At 40.0% G+C, this 23,619-nt stretch overlaps 2 protein-coding genes across 10 annotated transcripts in view; one reads left to right on the forward strand and one right to left on the reverse strand.

Annotated features, from left to right (window-relative positions):
- The window catches only part of IL18 (interleukin 18), a 17,822-nt gene extending 13,407 nt beyond the window's left edge, over positions 1-4,415 (reverse strand). For 2 of the 9 annotated variants that reach the window (XM_043995964.1, XM_043995961.1), the window contains exon 1: positions 4,013-4,129. Coding sequence is in view for 3 of the 9 variants with exons in the window: in XM_043995958.1 (XP_043851893.1) it covers positions 4,331-4,352 (22 nt within the window). In the remaining 6 variants the exon portion in view is untranslated. Of the gene's footprint in view, positions 1-4,004; positions 4,160-4,330 lie in introns of those variants that run through there. The other 7 variants (XM_043995958.1, XM_043995957.1, XM_043995959.1 and 4 more) reach the window with 7 other exon arrangements.
- TEX12 (testis expressed 12) lies at positions 4,227-22,774 on the forward strand. The gene is given in 6 exon segments (XM_043995966.1): positions 4,227-4,344; positions 16,751-16,834; positions 18,535-18,649; positions 18,753-18,808; positions 22,308-22,328; positions 22,331-22,774. Coding segments are annotated over 6 exon segments (456 nt in total). The 5' UTR covers positions 4,227-4,284; the 3' UTR covers positions 22,451-22,774.
- Positions 22,775-23,619: the final 845 nt, after the last annotated feature.

Raw genomic sequence — 23,619 nt, forward strand, 5'->3', positions numbered from 1 at the left:
TTCTCAGAATCCCAAACTCCTTCAAAGTACAGATCAAATGCCATCTCCTATATGAGGCCTTACCTGATCTACCCAGGCACTTGTGCTTTCTTCCCCCCAATCACCTGAAATTATCTTGCATTTATTTTACATATACTTATATGTGTATATATATTGACTTCCTATAGAAAGAACATAAACTTCTTGTGGGCAGACACTATTTCATTTTTGTCTCTGTACTCCAGCATATAGTCCAGTGCTTGGCACACAGAAGATGATTAAGAAAAGCTTGTTGAGTAAAAGAATTTACAGGTTTGTAATCAGAACACAAAAGAGAGCAAGAAATCAAAGATTACTCCTAGATTAGGAGGAACTGATATTAGCATATCACTTGAGGGTGAAGTAGAATTTATTTCTTAATATACTCTACTCCCCAGGCCCAAAATATCTTTCTAAAAGATTCTGTTATTCTTCTAGCTTAACCATTACCCTATCATGTCCACTTTAAAATATAAATATTTCTATCTGGAGTAACAAATTAAAGAAATTAAGTCCCTCATGTGTTTGTTTGCCACACATTGTCTCAGGTACATTAAGTCAACAATACTTTAATAGAATTAATTTGTCAGATATTTTCCTTAGAGAGGATTAACAAGTATGAGGAAACTGCCTGGGGGAGAAAAGATTCTGAGAGGCTGAGAAAGGAGACAGGCATTAAGGTTGGAAAGGGTTCAAGGCAAACCTCACTTGTGTCACAATTTGCCAATTTTCTTAAGTATGCTTAGCTTCTTGTCAGAAGCAGTTTGTTGTTACTCAATACTTGGGGTTAGGCAGAAAAATCATGCCCACTAGTATTTTCCTGACCCCAACCTGATTCTATTACATTCAACAAAGAATTTATTACTCAACTACTGTGTGCAAAGCACTGTGCTTTATGCTGGGTAAGATACCAACCAGTTAAGACATTTCCTCTGATCTGATGGATGTTAAATTCTAGTAACTGATAAGATCTTTTTGAAAGAGTTCAACTTAATTTATATATTTAAAGACCTAATCATCATCTCGGTTACCTGGACTACAGTAATAGCCTCCTCCTAACTCATCTTGTCTCTCCTGCCTCAAGTCTGTCCCCATTCTAATCCATCTTCCACTCAGATGCCAAAATGATTTTCCTAAAGCACAGGTCTGACCATGTCACCCCTAAACTCCATTGTGCCTCTTTACCTATAAGATCGAATACAAAGTCCTCTGGCATTTAAAGCTCTTCATAACCTGAACTTTTCCTACCTTTCTTGTCTTCTTATACTTTACTCCCCTCGCTGACACATCACACTCTCACTCTGACCAGCAGATCTTTTCCTTGATTGTTTCCCATGCCTGGAATGCTCTTCCTCCTTCACTGTGCCACAGAGTTTCCCTGGTTTCCTTCAAGACTCAGTTCAAACCCCACCTTCTGTAGGAGGCTTTTCCTGATCCCTCCAGCTGCTAGTGCCTTCTTCTTCTGTGAGATTGATAGGGGTTGGCAGTGATGGAGATGGGACCTGTGCTTTGAGATGAGACCCTGTGCTTTTCACCAGTTAGCAAATATTGCAAAATAGAATGAAGAAAAGTATGTACCAGGCCTGTGCTTTTCGCTCAGTTGATACATACCACCCGGCCCATTCCCTGTGCCCTCCAGCCAGCTGAAAAGAGTTTACTCTGACTTTCACCCAGCTGATAAGATACATGGGAGGAGGAAAGCCCCCAGATCTTAAATAAATCTACCAACCTTGATCCCTGCTATTGCCATTCCATCACCCTGGCGACACACTTTGCAACTTCCCTGAATAAACACGTTCATGCCTTCAGATGAATGGAGTCTGAGCTTACAATTCTCTGGGTGAGGAACTCACGCTCTCTCACAAGATTACCATTGATCTAAGATGCATATATTTCAGTATGTACCCATTCATGTATATGTCTACCCATTAGAATGTAAGATCCTTAAGGGTGGAGACTTAAAAAAAAAAACCCACACCTTTTCTTTGTATACTTAGCACTTAGCAAAGTATCTCACATTTCATAACTGCATAATAAATTACTGTTGACTGATTAATAAATCATCTGCACAGGCATTGAGGATAATTCAGAGGTAGGAATAAAAGCAATATTAACTGTTTAAAAGGCATAGGGAAAAGATAATTCCTTATGTAGTAGAAAACATCTGAAAGAACTAGGTTGCAGGCAAATAAAAATTCAGTTGTTCGTTGGATTAAAATCCAACATTAATTAATTAAAATGTAATTCTACTGAATAGAACCAGAAGAACATTGTACACAGTATCATCAACATTGAGTGTTGATCTACTGTGATGGACTATATTCTTCTCACCAATGCAATGGTACAGAAGAGTTCCAGGGAACTCATGATAGAAGAGGATCTCCAAATCCATAGATGCTGAATGAACCATACTATTTCTTTTGTTTTTGGTGCTGTTGTTTTTTCTATTTTGAGGTTTTTCATCATTGCTCTGATTTTTCTCTTATAACATGATTAATGCAGAAATACGATTAATGTTATTATGTGTGTATATATATATAAAACCTATATCAGATTACCTGCTGTCTAGGGGAGGGGGAGGGAGGGGAGGGAGGGAGGGAGAAAAATCTGAAATTGGAAAGCCTGTATAAACAAAAGTTGAGAACTATCTTTACATGTAATGGGAAAAAAAATAAAATACTTTATTAATTTAAAAAAATGTAATTCTACATTCTTAGAACTGAATGAAACAATGCTTATGATGGTTTTTTTGGGGGGTGGGTCAATGAGGGTCAAGTGACTTGCCCAGGGTCACACAGCTAGTGTCAAGTGTCTGAGGCTGGATTTGAACTCAGATCCTCCTGAATCCAGGGCCAGTGCTTTATCCACTGAGCCACCTAGCTACTCCCGATGCTTATGATGTTAACTGTCCAAGGCTTCTGTGTGTAGAAATCTTTAACAATTGCAAAGGCTCAGTCAGTCAAGCACACTGTCTTTTTACATTGGCTAGAAAGTAGTAACAATAGTACTATTGGCTAACAGTTACATAGCCCTTTAAGGCCTGAAGAATGCTTTATATATGAATAACAATAGCTAACATTTATATGGCATTTACTGCAGGTACTGTGTTAAGTGTTTTACAATTATTATCTCATCTGATCCTCACTACAACCCTGGGAAGTAGGGGCTATTATTATCTCCATTTTACAGATGAGGAAATTGAGGCAAACAGAGGTTAAGTGACCTGTCCAGGGTCACACAGTTAAGTACCAGGGGCTGAATTTGAACTCAGGTCTTCCTGACTCCAGGTCCAGCACTCTCATCCAGAGCAATACTTCCCTACCCCATTATCTCATTTGAACTCCATGACAATCCTATGAGAGAGATATGTGCTATTATTATTCCCATTTTATAGAGGATGAGAGAGGTCAAATGATAGCCAGGCTCACAGGGGTAAAAGGAATATCCAAGAGCACTGAACTCAGGTCTTCCTGAACCCAGTTCTAGGGCTCTAACCACTGCGGCTGTAGCAGCAGTAGCCCTCACTGAACTATAAACAATTGAGCTGAGACTTGTAGCCAGTGTATAAAACAGATTTTTTTGCTTATTCTTCTAATGACTTTGGGTTGGATTACAGAAAGTCCTGCTTCTTAAGGCCTAATTCTGCTGTTGGCTGACAGGAGAACTCTAAGGATTTTAACAGTAGTCTCCTTGTAAAGTAAAGAAAGACAGACATGGAACAAGAATCTGCTTTATAATATTTCTGCTCAATGGCAGTTTGCAATTACCCCCTCCCCCGCCCCCCTGCCCCTTCCCCATCCGGTAAAACTTTATAGTAGAAAAGGTGAATATAATAATGAATGCATTTCTCTCCTCTAGGGTTACCAGGAGAGTAGATCAAGCAGCCAACTCTCTTTCATACAAGCCTTTTCAACACATACGTAAACATACACAGACGCATACATACATACATACATACATACATACATACATACACACATACATACATACATACAGTTCAGCTCTTTCGCATTCCAGAGTCACAGATTCAGTAGTCCTAGGTAGGTCCAAAGAGAATGGGCAGCTCAGGTCAATGAGGGTGAGAGAGAGGAATTTAGTGAAGAAGCCCGGGGTGGGGGTGGGGGTGCCTCAGCCCCTTCCAGTTTCCGGCTGAAGTTATCTGGCCGTTGAAACAAGAAAGTACCGGAGTTTGGAGGGAAGCATTTAAATGCTTATCTCTAGGACCTAGGAGACTCAGGCTGAGAATAGAGCTCCGGATGCAGACAGATGGGCCCCCATCCCGCAAACCTCCGGAGAAAGAAGTGGTTCCTACCTTCCGCCAGACAGGTCAGCATTCAAATAACTTAACTAGTCCGAGGGCGGGGAGGAGAGAGAAGGGGGAGGAGAATAAAATATTAAGGAAATGACTTTGATCCATTATAACCTTAATCAGTCTCTCCTTTTTCAGAGAGAGTTCAATAAGAGTAAACTTGGAGAGGGATATGTTTCTAAGAATCTGGTGAATTTCTCTTTGTGCAGAAATTTTAAAGACAACTTGGGCAAGAGGTTTCTCTTCCCCAGATCTCACACAGTCTTAGAAATTCATCTGTACTCAGATAAGAATTAACTAATAAATTCGTTCGTTTCTTCATTCATTCTTCATGGATTTATCAAAAATAGCTACAGCAGAAAGCTGTTATGTTTAGTGGAATTTCCCACTAAGTTTTTGGATATTTCTGTTGAGCCTGCTACATTGTGATTGGAACGTAAAAACAAATATGTTAAGGCTCCTAAGAAGCAATGTTAGAGAATAAAAAGTGTGGGTATCTGCAATGAAGTCAAGAATATAAATCCTCAAAACTTTCTTTTTTTTTTAAGGGGCTAACTTGCTTTAAAACAAAACAAAACAAAACAAAACAGGGGCCGCTAGGTTGTGTAGTGGATAAAGCACTGGCCTTGGATTCAGGAGGACCTGAGTTCAAATCCAGCCTCAGACACTTGACACTTAACTAGTTGTGTGAACCTGGGCAAGTTACTTAACCCTCATTGCTCTGCCCCCCCCAAAAACCCCACAAAACAACAACAAAACCTTTTGGGACAGCTAGGTGGGGCAGTGGATAAAGCACCAGTCCTGGATTCAGGAGGACCTGAGTTCAAATCCAGCCTCAGACACTTGACACTTAACTAGTTGTGTGAACCTGGGCAAGTTACTTAACCCTCATTGCCCTGCCCCCCAAAAAACCCCACAAAACAACAACAAAACCTTTTGGGACAGCTAGGTGGGGCAGTGGATAAAGCACCAGTCCTGGATTCAGGAGGACCTGAGTTCAAATCCAGCCTCAGACACTTGACACTTAACTAGTTGTGTGAACCTGGGCAAGTTACTTAACCCTCATTGCCCTGCCCCCCAAAAAACCCCACAAAACAACAACAAAACCTTTTGGGACAGCTAGGTGGGGCAGTGGATAAAGCACCAGTCCTGGATTCAGGAGGACCTGAGTTGAAATCCGACCTCAGACACTTGACACTTACTGTGTGACCCTGGGCAAGTCACTTAACTCTCATTGTCCCGCAAAAAAACAAAACAAAACTGTCATGGGGTGCAGAGCACCCCAGAAGTTCTCTGGGGCACACCAAGGAATCTTCTCCTTGAGAAACTAAACCAGAGGACAGATAACGCCTAGAGAGATAAGCTGAACCAAACCGGACTGAGCTAGCTTCGGATTCCTACCCTTCATTCTGGTCTCCCTTACCCTGGGGAGATAAATTTGGGTGTGGCTTCGGCCTTTGTGTTCTGAAGAGGGATCCGTAGCCACCCCTCACCCAATTCCCCCAGCTACCACCAGTGGGGGATGGTCCTCTTTCACTAAAGGAACTTTTCACGGGCAGATGGTCCACCCCCATCAGTCCTCTATAAAAGTACCTTCCAGTCTCCTGTTCGAGGAGATTTGGTAGCTCTGAGCCATGTGCTTTGTGCCAAATCTCCCCATGAAAAGTCCAAGGATTTCTTTCATGGTTCTCCTCCCCCCACCCTTCCCTTCCCTTGCTTCTAAATAAACTATCACCTTATTCTAACTACGTTTTGTGTGCAAGAGGGTGTAATTCTTTAAAGAGGAATTCCTAAGAATCCCAATCCAGAACCCCAACCCCTACCCCATTTTCCCACCATATCATCTGGCGCCAAATGATAAGGGGAACTGATAGGAGAAAGCAAGTGGGTCCTTAGGATTCCTCTGTAAAGAATTACACTCTTGCACAAGACCTAATCAGGAATAAGAGAACAGGTTTATTGGGGTACAAGAGAAACCGGCCGGGAGGAAGGTTTTGCCAGAATAAAACGCTTTCCCCCCCAACTGACTTGTGGGGTGCCGTTTTATAGGGTTTAGATGAGGGTGGGTAAGAGTCTTTTATTGGGTGAGGGGCTGGTGGTCTTCCCGCGTTGCGCTGTGGTAGGAAGAATCCCTCGTGAGAGATCTGGTGGTGGGTGTCAACTTTGTCCTGATGGGTCTAAGCAGTCTGCTGATGGGCGGTTCCAGGTGGTCTCCTGGATTACCTCATCCAGATGCTTAGGAGGACTGGAATGTGGGGCGATGGTCCTGGAGCATGCTCAGTTCAATCTGTGCCGCTTATCTCCGTTAGGTGAGTGTGTGTGTCCTTGATTGTGTTCAAGGAGAGGCCTACTTGATTTCAAGGGAAAACCCCTGAGGTTTCAAGGAAAAAGTTCCTTGAACCCCCCAGAGAATTGTTGGGGTGACCGGGGCCCATAATCCTTCCATGACAAAAACAAAACCCGAAAAACAAAAAACCACATGCAAAAAACCCCTTTCTGTTAATCTCCAATGTCATATCACCAACTGCCTTTCAGATGTCTTATAGTGGATGTTCAGTTGACATCTTAAACTCAACATGTCCATTATAGAACTCATCATCTTTCCCCTTAAGTCTTACTTGCCTTTTATTTTTCTTTTTACTGTCTAAAGCAATACCATCTTCCCAGATCTCCCAAGCTAACTACCCTTGACTCCTCTCTATTCCTCTCATTCCTCCCCCTCCCCCCAATATATCCAATCTGTTGCTAAAGGCTATTGATTTCATTTTTGCAATATCTCTCAAACACACCCCCTTATTTCTCTTCTGACACTGCCACCATCTAGAACATGCCAATATCATCTTACCTGCACTATTGCAATAACTGAGTGGTGAGTTTGCCTGTCTCAAGTCTCTTGCCACTACAGTACATCCTCCATTCAGCTACCAATCAAAGTGATTTTCTTAAAGTACAGGTTAGACTGTGTTACTCCTCCTCTCTCTGGGGCAATGAGAGTTAAGTGATTTGCCTGGGGTCACACAGCTAGTAAGCATCAAGTGTCTGAGGTCACATTTGAACTCAGGTCCTCTTGAATCCAGGGCCACTGCTTTTATCCACTGTGCCACCTAGCTGTCCCACACCTTCTCTTTCTAAATTATTTCCTACTTTTCCTGTAAATAGCTTCTTTGTACATATTTGTTTGCTTGTTGTCTACTCTAGTAAATTATGAGCTCCTTGAGGGCAGAGACTCTTTTGCTTCTTTTGAGTTACTGACTTTCACTTATCCAACCTATACTAAAAAGACTTAGGAAAAACATCAACAGTCTTTACCACTTTCAATTCTGTTTTTTGGCCCATTGACCTGATTTTTGATTTGACTGATATATGCATTTATTTATATGCCGATATCTCACATTTAATATGTAGCACTTTCCTCACCACTCTTTGAAGTACTCAGTACAAATACTATTGGTCAGGGAGGTTCACTGATCTCCAAAATAGTATGGCTAGTAAGTGGCAGAGTCAGGACCAGAAGCACAATCTTCTGTGTCTGAACTTGAAGGCCAGGACACTTTCTATAATACTGCATTGACTCCCTATGGTATGAAGAATTCTTCCCTTGGGAAATCTTTAAGAATAGGTTTAATTTTCACTAAATGACTCTTTGTTTAAGATGATACAGTTGTCATGCTCTGTGAAGGTTGGTTGAGGGACTAGATAAAATTGAAATTTTATTGTAATCAAATGATGTTTAGGATTTTATGGGCCTATGAAAAAAGCAAGTGGGACCTAGAATAAGAGGACTGGGGTTTGAATTCCCAGCTCTACTACTTGGGTGGTTTTTTGTTTTGTTTTTTAGGTTTGGGACTGGTATTTATTTCCTACACACAAAAGAAAGGCTTAACACAAAAGGCTTTCCCAAGCTGTCATTAACAAGAAGACTTCGAACAGGACATAATGAAATAAGATAACCACTGTTATATTTATCACATTTATAGAAACTTAACCCCATCTAAATACCAAGCAGTTTTTGGAACTGCTAACCAGGCATTTTACATTTTCCTTCAGTTCCTCTTTGTTTTCCTCAAAGTCCACGTTTTCTGGCAAGTCAGGGTGGGGGTAGGGCTTGGCATCTATTCTCTTCTGCTAAAGCCCTGGAATGGGTCCAGCTCAGCTACTTATGGGATTTAATTCACAAACTTTTGTTGTACTTGGTGGTATGGGACACTATACTTCAAGTGAAAGACAGAAGAATGAAAAACCTGGAACATTTCTTCCCTCAAAGAACTAACATTGTATCAATGGCATACAACATATACATAGAAGAGATACAAAGGATTGTTGAAGAAAAAGATATTAATACTGTATTCTGTGAGTTAGACCTAACTTTGCTAGAAATAATTTTATTCAATTTAATGTAGAGAGATATCGAACAAGGATAGTCATCCTCACCACACCACCCCCATGTCCCTTAGACATGCCTCTTTAGCACAAGACAATTTGAGGAATTGAGGAAAATTAATAGAAATCTATACAGTTTAGGATTAATATTCCAAAAATAATGCTCACTACTTAGTTCCTCCCTTAGAAGTGTTTTCTCCCCTCAAGTGTTCTCTTGGAGTAAACAGAGGGACCTCCTTTTCAAGGAGAATGGTTGGTTGATAGCATTTCCAAGATATGGAACGTGACTACCCTAAAATGGGTCAATAGCCTACTCACTTCAGTGGATGGGGAAAGGCAATAAATTTATCCCTTCCACATCTCAGCTTTCCCCATCATGGTTTTGATATATTGAGGGTCTGCATAAAAAATTAAATGGGTTTTTTTGGGAAGTTTTGCAGAAGCTGCAGATGACATTCAAAGACTAGCAGATGACACAGATAAATTTTAGAAACTCAGAAATGCATAAATATATGTATTGTATAATATCAACATATTTTATCTTTCATACAATAATAACTCAGAATTCTTCTTGGTACAAAGGGAGGGTCAAAAACTTTATTTGGATTTTCCAGATCTAGGAGTGCACACCCCTAAGCCCTGAACCCTCCTCAATATGGAAAACATAACTGTATTCTTAACAAGAACATTATACTCATTGTTCTAAATTTTAGTTACTTCTCTTTCTGAGAAAAGGCCTTTTGTCCTTGACCATTTTTATGTGGGGAAATCTGGAAAGAGATTGTTAGACCAGAGAATATCATTTCTTAATGTATCTAGAGAAACTAAAAGGAGATTTTAAATGTGTTTCCAGAATGTATACAAAATAGTACAAATAACTGCAAGAGCAAGAGAGGATTAATATTTTAAGAAAGCTATAGGAGGAAGCTAGAGATTCTAAATAATGAAGGAAGGAAACAAGCATTTAGGGCAGTCAAGTAGCACAGTGGATAGAATGCTGGGCCTGGAGTCAGGAAGACCATCTTCCTGAGTTCAAATCCGGCCTCAGATATGTCCTAGCTGTGTGACCCTGGGTATGTCACCTAACCCTGTTTGCCTCAGTTTCCTCATCTGTAAAATGAGCTAGAGAAAGAAATGGCAAACCACTCCAGTATCTCTGCCAAGAAAACCCCAAATGGGTTCACAAGAGTCGGACATGACTGAACAATAACAAGATTTTATTAAGAAAAACAACAACATGTGATAAGTGCTTTATACATATTACCTCATTTAATCCTCACAACAACCCTAGGAGGAGGCTATTATGATGCCCATTTTATGGTTGAAGAAATTGAGGCAGACGCAGCTTAAGTGACTTACCCAGCATCATACAACCATGAAGTATCTGAGGTTGAATTTGAACTCAGGTCTTCCTGACTGCAGGCCCAGCACTGTATCCACTGTGCCACCTATATTGAGAGAGTTGGCCTATATAACCTCTAAATTCCCTTCCAGATTGGAATCTATGTGTCTGAGGCTGGATTTGATCCATACTGTCACATAGCTGAGGGTGAGGAGACAGTACATTGCAGACAAGGGAGTCACTGGAGGGGAGGAGGCTGGAGATGTAACTCCTACAAGGAGAAACAGCAAATAGGACAATTCTCCTAGAATGGAGAGTTCCTGAAGGGAAATAGGAAATATGACCAATAAGATGGGTAGGCACCATGTTGCAGAAGGTTTTAAATGCCAGGCTGAAAATTTGTATTTATCCTAGGGAAGCAACTGAAAATTTTTGGGAAGGGTTGTGATTAGAAACAGATCCGTAGCTGAGGATTGTTAGTTTGACAGCTGTGGAAGGGATGGATGGGGAAAGAGTAGGAGAGTGACTAGGAGGCCACTGAATTAGTACAAGAATGACAATCACAGCTGATAAGGAAGTTTATCCAGTCCATTGCCCTTTATACAATGTGGCATTTATAGCATCCTGAAAAAAAAGCAATGGAAAGACTGTGCTAGAGCTCACACAATGAAAAATAGCTTATTTCAAACTAAACTGTGATGTGATGGGCTTTGACCAAAGTACCCACAATCTCTAAATACAATCCAGGTTGTTTGAATATTTGAATAACCAGGGGGCATCAGGATCACAGGACAGGGTCTGGATCTGTGTTTGGGAACTCCAAGTAAAGACACTACCCTCTACTAATTCATTTAAGTCTGCAACTTGAAGTCTATTGAGAGTTACTTACAGAACTGAGAAGTTAAATGACCCAATAGATATCAGAAGAGGGCATGAATCTAGGTTTTCCTGGGTTTGAAGCCAAGTCTATCCATTGTATCAAACTGCCTCTCATGGGAATGGAGAATAAAATTAATGAGGGTGGGCTCTTTTTCTGGAGAGGTTTATGATTGAGTTAGGGACCACCTACACACATGGAATGACCAGGGAATGGTGCACAACAAAGTATTCAGGAGTGCTAATTACTATAGTAGAAAGTAGAATTTTAAGTTTAAGTGTGGAGAGGATACAAATGAATAAACAGAAACTGGGTTTACCCTGGTTCTGTGAATGTATTTGCTTTCATAAGAATTGCTTAAAGGAGAATTTTCTTGCAACTCTTTCACTTGTCAAGTTGTATTTTTTCCAGAAGTGGAAAAGCCAGTTAGTTCCTCAGCTACAGGTAAGATTATAATTCAGTTCAACAAATATTTATTACTATGTGTCACAATTTAAATCAGGAGTTCTTAACCTGGAGTCAGTCTTTTAGTCAACTAGCGTTTACCAGGCACTGTGGTAAGAACTTTTACAGTTATTATCCCATTTGTGGAAAGCTAGGTTGCTCAGTGGATAGAATGCTGGATCTGGAGTCAGAAGACTCATCTTCTTGAGTTCAAATGTGGCCTCAGACACTCCCTAGCTGTGTGGCCCTGGGCAAGTCATTTCACCCTGTTTGCCTCAGTTTCCTCATCTGTAAAATGAGCTGGAGAAGGAAATGGCAAACCACTCTAGTATCTTTACCAAGAAAACTCTAAAATAGGGTCATGAAGAGTCAGATACAACTGAAATGACCCAACAACAATCCCATTTGATCCTCACAACAACCCTGGGAGGTAGGTGCTATTATTATCCTCATTTTTAGATGAGGAAACTGCAGCAAAGAGAGGTTTAAATAATTTTCCCAGGGTCACACAGCTAGGAAGTGTCTGAGGCCAAATTTGAACTCAGGTCTTCCTGACTCCAGGCCCAGTAAGTGAATTGTATCACCAAGCTATTGGCATGTGGGGATGGGGTGTGGGAGATACAGCTGAAGAAAGACTCTCCTAGGCAAGTGATAGGGTTTCCCTTTATTTTTCTTCCATTGGAAGTTTGTTCTAGGACCTGCAAGGAGGCCAATGAGCGGATCCTAAAGTATGTGGAGGGCCAGTAAGGTATGAGAATTATGGAAAGGTAGAAAGGGGATTGGTTATGAAGGTTTTTGCACGCCAAAAAGAGAATTTCTTATTTGAGCCTGGTGATAGGGAGCCAGTGGAGTTTATGGAGTAGAAGGGTGACCTGACCAGACCCCAGACCTATGTTTTGGAAGATTCTTTTGACAGCTGAATAGTGATTGCTATCCTTCATTCTCAAAGAGGACCAAAATGACATCACTGTTAGTAAAGTTACAGAGCATCTCGCTGTTGCTGATCAGATGGATATGAGTTTGGACTGCTGCTCTTCCACAAATAGTTCATGAGAACATTTGGGGTGGATATTCTAGATTTGTGCATTTCATATTTCTTTTGAGCTACTTAAATTCTGCTTACTCATAGAGTACACACATCTTCCCTGATGAGGGCACACCATGCTGGGTGGTCCTGTGCCAATGACTTTTGTGTCATTTAATCAGTTCAAAAGTTCTTCAGAGAGACCTCGAGGGTGTCTTTTTATCACTTCTTTTGACTACCATGTGAGTGGTTGCCTTGTACGAGTTCTCTGTAAAACAGGCTTTTAGGGAAGTTTATGTTTGGCATTTGAACAACGTGGCCAATCTATTGGAGTTGTGCTCTCTGCAGTAGAGTTGAATGCTTGGCAGTTTAGTTTGAGAAAAGACCTCAATGTCTGGTGCCTTATCCTGCAGGGTCATCTTCAGAATCTTCTTAAGACAATTCAAATGGAAGTGATTCCGTTTCCTGATATACTATCCAAGTTTCATAGGCACACAACAATGTGGTCAGCATAACAGCTCTGTAGGCCTTCAGTTTGATAGTCTAATACTTCTTCTCTCCATACTTTCCTTCAGAATCTCCAAACACTGAGCTAGCTCTAGCAATGCATGTGTCAACCTTATTATCAATGTGTATATCCCTTTAAAGTATACTGCCAAAGTAAGTGAACTTAACCACAGTATTCAAAACTTCTCTATTTGCTGTAACCAATGGTTCCACTTGTGGATGGTGGTAGTAGCTAGTGAAGCACCTGTTTTAGTGTTAAAATTGTTAGGCCTGGGGCAGCTAGGTGGCACATTTGATAGAGCACTGGCCCTGGATTCAGGAGGACCTGAGTTCAAATCTGGCCTCAGACACTTAACAATTACTAGCTGTGTGACCCTTGGCAAGTCACTTAACCCCAATTGCCTCACAAAAAAAAAAAAAAAAATGTTAGGCCAAAATTAGCACAAGCAGCAGAAAACGCCAGTCATCCACTGCATTCTGGACCATCAGTAGTCATAATATCTTTTGTCCAGCCACTGGACTTTTATAACTCTGGAAGACAGAGTGAATCCAATGACTTAGTGAAACTTTGTCTTACATCCAATTCAAGTGCAAGCCAAGACATCACTCATGATGTCACTGAGACTCTTCTAACAAAGGACAAATAAGTTGTCAGGTAAGCAATTGTGGATAGAGTGCCACATCTGGAGTCAGGAAGACCTGAATTCAAGTTTGACCTCATACATTTCCAAATGGTGACCCTGGGCAAGTCACTTAACCTGTTTGCCTCAGTTTCCTTATCCGTAAAATGATGGGGAGAAGGAAATGGCAAACCACCCCAGTGTCTTTGCCAAGAGATGGGCGTCACATGACTAAAACGACTCAACAGCAACAAGAAATACTTTGTTCATTCCTGTTCACAAATCGGACACACTGAGCTCCTGGATAGGAGGGGGTGGGAGGGAGGGTTGGAAAAGCAGAGTGAGTGGTGAGTGATAATGAGCACCTTTGGGTCACGAGGGCACCAGTGATGCCAGATAGGGGGAGTGTATGTCGCTGGGGAGCTGTGACGTGACCGTTAGGGGCTCTGAACCCGCCCCCTCCTCCCTGAGAGCTTCCCGGCCAGCTGACGTAACCGGAGCCCTCGCAGGCTGGGCCCCGCCCCTCCTCAGCTCGCCCTGCCACGTGCCCGGGTCCCGTGGCTCGGGCTGGCGCTGAGGTGAGGGCGACGTCAGGCAGAGACCGGCGCCCGAGGGTAAAGTGGGCGTGGGAAGAGGGGCCACAGTGTGGCACTGAGACCTTTGTCACCGAGAGGACTGCAGAGTGGGCTTTGAGGCCATCCGGCAGTGGGGCTGGGGATGAGGGAGAGAAGAGAGAGGAGCGGCTGGTTTGGGGCCATTGTAAATGTGGTGTTAGCCGAGGCCTCGGGGCACCCACCCGAGAACTGGGGAAGGGGCCAAACCAGGGCGGGGTGAGGAGGGAGGGGGGAAGAGGGTGGGCGGGGCGAGGGGCCTAAAGGGCAAAGGTCTGAAGGCCCGCTTGAGGGGGAAATGGAGTAAGAAGTTTCCTGGTCATGAATCAAACTGTGGAACAGACGTGTAATCTGCCATTAATCCGATGCCTGATAGCGAAGGGACATAAGAACACGTGGAGGGAAGGGAGCAGAAAAGGGGAAGGGTCCGGAGGGAGAAGAGGGAAGGGGAGGCGGGGGCGACACTCGAGGCCCTCGCTTTACTAACGAAGATCCGTCTGCCGCTCACCGCGGAGGAGTGAAAAAGTGGAGCTTGGATTTAAACCAGTGTATTCAGCCTCAGCCCAGCCCCCCCCCCCTTTTTTTTAAAGAAACGGATTTTTGTTGTTTGCTTAATTCTCATCATCACGCAATTAGGCATATAAAACAAAGTGAAAAACTGCTCCAAACTCCAAGAGCGAACCAAAAGAATCTACAAACCATATCGACAAAATATCTTTGTGTGTGCTTTCCCTTCCGACCAACCTGAAGTTCTGCCAACCTTGGGCTCTGTCTTCCTGTATTTTTTCCTCCTTTAAAAAAATGTGAGTGTTGTATATGTGTTTCTGATTCATCTGTTTTCATCTTACCTCATCTCTATAGGAAGGGGCCTCAGAGGTCATTCAGTCCAAAGCCTCATAAGTGATTTGCCTAGGCTCACATGGATGGTTTTTTATTGTCAGCTGGGATTTTGAACCCAGATTTTCCAGAGACCACTTGTTGTTCACTTGTTTAAGTTGTGTCCCCTATGCCGGAGTAGTTTACTGTTTCCTTCTCCAGTGGCAAACAGAACTGACTTGCCCAAGGTCACACGAAGTCAGAAATTCCTGAGGCTGGATTTGCACTCAGGTCTTCCTGTGACTCCAAGCTCAGTGCTCTCTATACTGAGCCACCTAGCTGACACCATAACTTTATATATTTCCTTATATGCTTCGTAGTTATTATTTTTGATAACACAGTATTGTGTTAATGTATCATAATTCATTCAACCATATGAGTTTGGAAATTTCTTGCTACTATACATATAACAGCTGTGAGTATTTTTTATATATGTATATATATTTCCTTTTTCCATGTTTTGTGGCAGCCACCTTTCCAGTACTTTGCATTTTCTGCCCAGGAAGGGGAAGAGAGAGCAAAAATGGGAAATGGGAGAAAAAAGACTGTCTAGAGAAAGAAAATAAACCCCAATATTGTTGGACTTAAACTCAGTGACAATGTTTCCTGATACCAAGTCTGCTTCTCAGCAATAACAGCTTTTAACTTTTAAATTTCCAGAGCAAGGAAACAAGTAATGTCCAAAGGGACAAAAAGTAATCCAGTGCTATACTGTATGTATTAAGAATATTATCTATTTTTATATTTAAGAATATCAAATATAAACAACTTAGCTGAGTCTGCTTAAGAATAAGAATGGATAAACTGGGAAGATTTTAGTATAGAGTGTTTCAGATCTGAGATGTGGTGTGGTACAGTTAATAGAGTCTGAAGTTGGAGGACTTAGCTCTTACTACTTATTTCTTTTGTGATTGTGGGCAAATCTCTGTAGATGGATTACTTGTTTTCTAAGGTTCTTCTTAGCTCTAAAGCTAAGCTCCTATGATCTCCCAATAGGTAATTACATAAATTGAGGGCATGGTTGTGTTGTAAATGAATTACCAAAAGAAATAAATCAACACCTTTGCAAAAGAATCTTCAGAATTACAGGAGAAGATTACTTTTTATTTTAAAAAGTAAACTAAAGATCTTTGAAGGTAGTTGTGGAAATAGAATTGGATTAGGACAATAGGAGATTTGTTTTGTAATTTTGACTAGCTACGCTGCCTTTACCAGATCTTTACCAGATCATTGAACTTTTGTTTCTTCGTTAAAAATTGAGGAGCTTGGAGTAGAAAATCATCCCTAAGGGTCCTTTTGTTTTTAAGTTCTATATTTCTCAGAAGATGAGAGATTTGTATTAGCCACTATTGAAACAAGACAAAAAAGATTTTTTTTTTTGGTGGGGCAATGAGGGTTAAATGACTTGCCCAGGGATCACACAGCTAGTTAGTGTCAAGTGACTGAGACCAGATTTGGACTCAGGTCCTCCTGAATTCAGGCCTGGTGCTTTATCCACTTGAATACCTAGCTGCCCCCAAAAAGATTTTTTAAACATCAGCATTATGATAACAGATTGCTACAAAAATATTTTGGTACCACCTAGTATGCCCTAGTTCCTTTGTTATAGCTTTTAGAAGTGTGTAATATCACTTTAGTAAATGAGACTAACACATCTCAGACTTTTGAAACTCTTTTTTCAGATGTTTTTCAGTAAGGACTTAAGGTCTGATACAATTTAGGCATTACTTTTGACTTTGCAGAAATTGTGTGTGAACTACTATGGCAAGTCACCAGTGAAAATCTCCAACAGACATAAAAGTTGTAAGCGACCAAGAGAGATGGAGGTGAGTTCTGTGCCTCTCAGATGTTTTTAGGAACACCATCTTTTGCATTCTATTTATTTAGGTTTCTTCCTATAAAGAAATTTAAATCGATAGCTAGATTTCAAGAACTTTAAATCCTCAAACCAAGCACCCCAGACAGCATGTTTTAGTGGTTAGAGAGCTGTAAGTCAGGAAGACAGTTCAAATCCTGCCCCAGGTGTTAGCTGTGTTACCCTAGGCAAGCCACTTAACCACATCTCTGAGCCATAGTTTGCTCATCTGTAAAATGAGAGTGTTGAATCCTGAGACTCTAAGGTCCTTTTTAACTTTAAATCTATAGTCCTATGAACACTAATTTCTTATGTAAATTTTGTTTTCTAATCACTAGCATGATCCTAAGCTACAGTTCAGTTCTTTAGTAGGGCTGTGATTTCAACTATGTGGGGACACCTTGAACCCATCCATATCTTGTACAATTCTTGTCCGTTCAGTCATCCATAATTATAAATCTGTAAATCATCCATAGAGGATCTAACCACTTTGGTATTTTAATATAGGTATCAGTGTAACATTCAGGCTATCCAGTCTGATGCCCTGCACTCTCACAACATTACTTGCCCACATTCATTTCTATTCACATTTATTGTGATATCCCTTATACTATTTCTTGTGCACAAATCATTGTTGGTAATTTGAGGCGGCCTACTTAAGCCCCAAATGTGCCCCTTCATTACCCTTTGTATTGTCTATAGTTTTTATTGTGGTATTTTACAGTTGTCTACCACTATGGGAAAACGTGAAAAAATTTGTTTTTGTGTCAAGGAGCAACTTAGCAAATGCTATCCAACTTTCATTCTTCTACTTCTTCAGTTCTGGGCTCACCTCACAGCCTCTTTGCAATTTCTGTCCCAGTTACATACTGACATACATAATGAACTACCCAGCCAACCACATCATAGTTTCAGCCATAGGCTTTTCTCATTTGTTTTTCTTGGTGGTTTGATAGATTGAACACTTTTATGTTTTGTGGATTTAATCTGTTGGGCTCTGTAATGTTCTGAGGTTTGACACAAGCATCTGGAAACTGTCAAGATATCTTGGATCTATACAGAGGACAGAGTCAGTGTTTGAAGGCTTTTTAGGATTTGAGCTGTGGGACATTAACTCATGTGCTTAGTAATTTAAAAATGTGTTGATAATAATATTAGTATCCAGGTGGTTTTTGAGAAACATTTTGGGGGAACTTTTTGTCACTGTAAAAATTATAGGATATCTATTACAATAGGTATCTTCAAGTATGGTAGTGTTCACAAATGACAGTTGGTATTGAAATGCTGTGGAACTAACTATAGATCTTACCAGGTTTGCTTCTTTACTTGGAAAGTACTGTAAAGCTATTATCATCAGATACCAAAACCCCAAATAAACATTAAGATCTTTATAAAGATAATATAAGTATATAAAGGCTTTAATCTTCCCGTTATATAAACTGTTCCTTGGTTGTAAGTTAGTTAATTTTCATGCTACTTTATAAAATAAAGGACTTAGATTAAGGTCTGTTCTAGCTCGAATCCTCTGAATCTAATAGAATAGTATGGCATTCCAGAAAAAAAATTGTTATCCTCAATATGGGGAAATATCCCATAGCTTGTTTTATGTGTAGATGGTAGTCATAGGAATTTTACTATGTCCTAATTTTCTCTCTCTCTTTTTTTTAATAGAATGAAACTGTAGCAAGTCCACAGTTGTCTTCCCTTGCAAAATCAGATTCTACCTTTTCTGAAAGTGCTGTGCCATCATTTTATAAAGCCGAAGTCCTGGAGAAAGTTTTAAGTGGTGATGTACAAATACATATATTTCTCAACAATAGAATGAAAGAGCAATTCATTTTATAATGGACAAAGATGTCATTGCAAAACTCTATCTTTTTAATTGACAGATATGAGCAAGGAGATTAATCTACTGTTGAATAAATATGCACAGATTTTAAGGCAAGTACATGTAATATATCTTAAATTCATAGGCTGGGAAAACCTTTGTCTTTGAATATATATTGATATAATAGCTAATTGGAAGCTTTATTTTGGAAAATTCATATAAAGAACTTTGGTACATTGAGTAGAGATTTATTTCCTTAAGAAAGGATTTGGAGATTTTAGGTCTACATAGCCTTTCTTGAGGAAAGGTAGTGATGTTCAGAGACTATTTGTATTGTTTCTAGGGCATGGATGGATTGTGAACAATATAAAGTGCCTGTTGGAGGGAAACATCCTTTTCAGCTAGTGAATTGCCCTCAATACCTTTTTCTTAGTGATTCAAATAACCTGTGGAAAGCATGGATTTGATTTGTGAGAGAAAGAGGATGAAAAACACAATGTAGTATTAAAAAGAACTTTGAATGAGTTTCAGCTTGGGTTTCTAGCATCAGGAGGTGGGGATCTCACCAAGATCCTGCTAAATGGCCACTGTAGGGCCACCTTCCAGCATCCCTGAAGTAATGGAGCCACATCTTACTGGCAAGGTCTACATTTCACATGGTTTTTTTCTCAAACCCGATCCTCATCCTTCTTACCCTTTCGGTAGCATTTAACACAGGTGACCATCTCTATCTTCCTTGATACTTTTTTCTTTCTGAGTTTTCATGAAGTATATCTCCTACCTATCTTACTGTTCCTTTTTAGATTCCTTTGCTGGTTCACCATCCATGTCACATCCTACAGCAGGGCTTCCTAAACTTTTTCCACTTGTGACCCCTTTCCACCAGAGAAATTTTTACACAATCCTTGGTTCCTGATTCTCACCCTATATATCCAGTAAGTTGCCAGATCTTGTTGTTTCTATATCCAAATATATCTTGCATATGTCCCCTTCTCTCTACTCACACAGCTCCAGCCTTGGTTCAGGCTCTTATCACCTCTTTCCCAGACTATTTTAATGGCCTCCTTAATTGTACTCTTTGCCCTAAGCCTCTCTCCACTGTAATCCATTTTCCTCATAGCTGCCAAAGTGATATTCCTTAATTGTAAATCTGACCTGTTTCCTCTATTCAGTAATCTTCAGTGGCTTATTACCTCTAGCTTCAAATACATACTCTTTTGGCATTTAAAGCTTTTCACAACCTGGCACCTTCCCACCTCTTCAGTTTTTATTACATATTACTCCCCTCCACACACTCTGTGGTTCATCTACACTGGTCTCCTTTCTTTGGTTCACATATAATACTCCTGTTTTCTGTCTTCATGCTTTTGAGCAGGCTGTGGGCACCATGTCTGACGTGCTATTTCCCTCTTCTCCTCTGCCTTTTGGAGTTCTGGGCTTGAATTGAAACTTAGCTCAAGTGCCCCCCTCTACAGGAGGCCTTTGCTGTTCTCCTCAGCTAGTGCCTTCCCATCCAAGGTTACCTGGTTTGCTTTTTCATTGTTGTACATTTATTTGTTTTTATATTTATTAGAATGTAAGTTCTTTGAAGACAGGGACTGTTTCCTTTTTGTCTTTGTATGCACAGTCAGTAAACAAGCATTTATTAAGTATTTAATATCTGTCAGTCACTAAGGTGAAAATATGACCCTTGCCTAGCACTGAGGCACACAGGAGCCACTTAACAAATAAATGATTGATTGATTGATTGAAGCTTTGGACCTCAAGAAGAATCCTGATTTTAAGTTCCTGGGCTTCAGTTCTAGAAGGACTATATGTCTGGGACTCAGAGTGATTGTATTAGGACACCAACTGAGTCTTTGTGGGAAGAAATTGTCATGGTTAACTGGTTCAGGAAGGGGGAAAATGCAGTATGGCATTTTTGCCAGCTTCATGAAGTTGAAGAGTATTGAATGGAAAGATGATTCCTTGCTACACCAGTGAATATGGAGAGCTACAAATACTTTGAGATTCAGCTCCTATGTGAGTGAATTTTTCCAGCCTTTGGTACATTGAGGAGATTATTTTTTTCATTGTTAATTTGGGTATGACACCCTAATCCCAAAAGTGTGTGCAATGACATTGTTTTCTCTACTCCTTTACTAATTGTTTTAGTGCCAGTTAAATGATTTTAAAAATGTATATCTTCTTTGAAAACTCACACATTCTTATCTAGGCTTCTACTAGATTTAGATTACTTATCAGAGGTTTCCAGCTAAGCTAGGACTTTGAATGGTGGCTTGAACCAAATGAGGTACTGTTATCTAAAATACCACAAATTTGAAACTACTAATCCATGGGACTCCAGGCTTGAGTGACCTCTGGGCCTTACATCATTTGGTGCCATGGTCAGCATTTCTACTCAAATGGATGGACCTTTGATTCATAGATCTTTAGAACTTCAAGGGACCTCAGAGGTCATTTAGATCAGGCCCCATATTTTACACCTGAGGAACCGAAGTTCAGGGGTTAAGTGACTTGTCCAAGGTCACAAAGCTAATAAGTGGTAGAACAAGAATTTTGATCCATCTTGGCCTAGTTTAGTGCTAAATATAATTTTTTGTTTTCTTATATATAGACTTTTTAAATAAAAATACTCCTTATTTATTGTCAATTGGACTAGAACTGGCCTCTAACCTGAGGATGGCTGGAGCCAGAGCAGCCTAGAAACAGAAGAGTCAGGAATCAAATAGGAATTTAATTTCTAAGTGAGGGAAACATCATGCAAGCAAGGAAGAGCTATAGATATATTCTGGGGCCTCATCCCTACTGTCTGTGGGGGACCCGAGGCAGTGTGGGGAGATCTCAATTCTTATACTAATGGCTAGGCAGTGAGCTGTAGCCCTGACAATAGGGGGTAATGGCAACAAGTGTGCTAGAACATAGGTATTTATCCAAACTTGTCAGTGCTTGTCTGAGTTCAGAGCACACTTGGTGCTGGTCAAAACAATAACAATAATTATGTGATTTTGCCAGAGGGTGAAATCATTCAGAGGGTGAGTGCAAAGGATTGTGGTTTTGCCAAGCTCAGGCCACAGCTTGCTTGCTGGGACTTAGCTTAAGAAAACAGGGAATCTCCTAATATCTTGTCATTTAGATGAGACATTTACAGTTTTTTGAATTTCAAATCTTTAAAAATGTGTTAAGAAAAATTCAGAGGGAGGGAAAGAGGGATAAAAATTGGAACCCCAAAACTATAAATAAAAATGTTTATTATTAAAAAAAGTAAAGACAGAATCACATGGAAGGAAAAAAAAGAAAAATTTAACAGTACTTTAATAACCTGATATCAAATATAGGGCAGTCATGTAAACGATCAAATAGCATATTTAGCTCTTTGTTTACGTGGATGTGTAAAACAAATATTGATATAGTTAGAATATATGCTTGTTGAAGTGTCACAAGACTTCAAATGATAAGAAAATAGTTTAGTTTAACTTTTATGAAACTATTTGCACAGAAAGATCTTTGACAACATGTCTAAGCAACATTTTAAGAAACAACACGTGACAAAATTGATTGTGATTGGTTTTTATAACATTTTAATTTTATGTTTGTTTTTCTTAATAGCGAGAAGAGAGCAGCAGTGGATGCTTCTTAACATTGAAGATGTTTGATGCAATCTGCAAAGAAGCCAGTACTTTAGAAAACCTTCTGAAACGAAAAAGAGAGAATCTGAGGCAAAGATTCACAATGATTGCAAATACTCTGCAAAGCTAAAATGAAGTATACATGCAAAATAACATAAGACGCCAAGCTGTTTGTGTACCATTTCTGTTGTGTATTTAAAGAATGCTAATATGTGCTTTGAAAATATAATATTCATCATTTATCTGTAGTAGTTATGGAAAGTGTATACAATCCATTTATAGAAAGGAATATTAAAGAAGTTTTGTTGGGTTTGATCAAACTTTTAAGCTGTATATCAGTTTGAAATATTTGGTTTTTATCTTGAAGTTTTAATAACTGACATATTTCATAAAAATGTAAAATTTTGTTAGCCTAATCACTTGTGGATAATTTTCTGTTTGTCTTAAAACTCCTGGCATTTTAAAGAGGACTTCCCAGAATAAATGAACACAAACCAGTTTGAAAGTGAATCTGATAATATTTCATCATATTAGTGTCGCTTTTTCAATATGTGTGTCATTTTCTTGACATTTTTTGGGACAGTTTTTAAAGATGTATGTTCATGGTTTGTTTCTTTCTTATCACTGCTTGGTTAGAAAATTGATCTAAAGTTCACATTAAATTGAGTTCCCCTGTGTTATCGAGGAACACTGCTTTCATTAGTAGTTAGTGTACATGACTTAGCAAAGATTCCTTATCTTAATTAATATTATACTGAACTAGTTCTCATAAAATCATAGCCTTTAGAGGAAGGAACTTAGAGGTCATCTAGTACAGTTCCTTCTGGAGTATTCTTGACACATGATTGGTTACCCAGTTTCTTTCTGAAAAGTGAATGCAGTATTCTCGAGGAAAATAATTCCATTTTTGGCCAGATTTTATACATTCTTCCACAATTGGAAAGAGAACTCGTTTAAGTTCTGGTCTGAACACAAGCTGTGTTATCCTTGGCACATCACTTGGGATTTGGACCCAAATTTTCCAGCCTGCTGTACCATGTTGCATCTTGAGTATAAATGAGGCAAAAAAAGAAATCTTTTTTTTTTTTAACATATCCCTCCATAAGCAATATAATTGTGTAGAAGCACTGCAAATGTAGTTGGATGTTCCAGGATGAGGAGGACCCAGGCATTAAGGAAATTTCAGGTATGGGACAGCAGCAGAAATGTTTTTGAAGTCTAGAACTAAGGAGCCAGGCCCAGGAAGGCAATGAAAGCTGGCTTGAGCCAAGCATTGTGCCAAACATTTTGTACACAAAT

This window comes from Dromiciops gliroides, chromosome 3 (genome assembly GCF_019393635.1).
Source record: "Dromiciops gliroides isolate mDroGli1 chromosome 3, mDroGli1.pri, whole genome shotgun sequence".
Taxonomy (NCBI): Eukaryota; Metazoa; Chordata; class Mammalia; order Microbiotheria; family Microbiotheriidae; genus Dromiciops; species Dromiciops gliroides.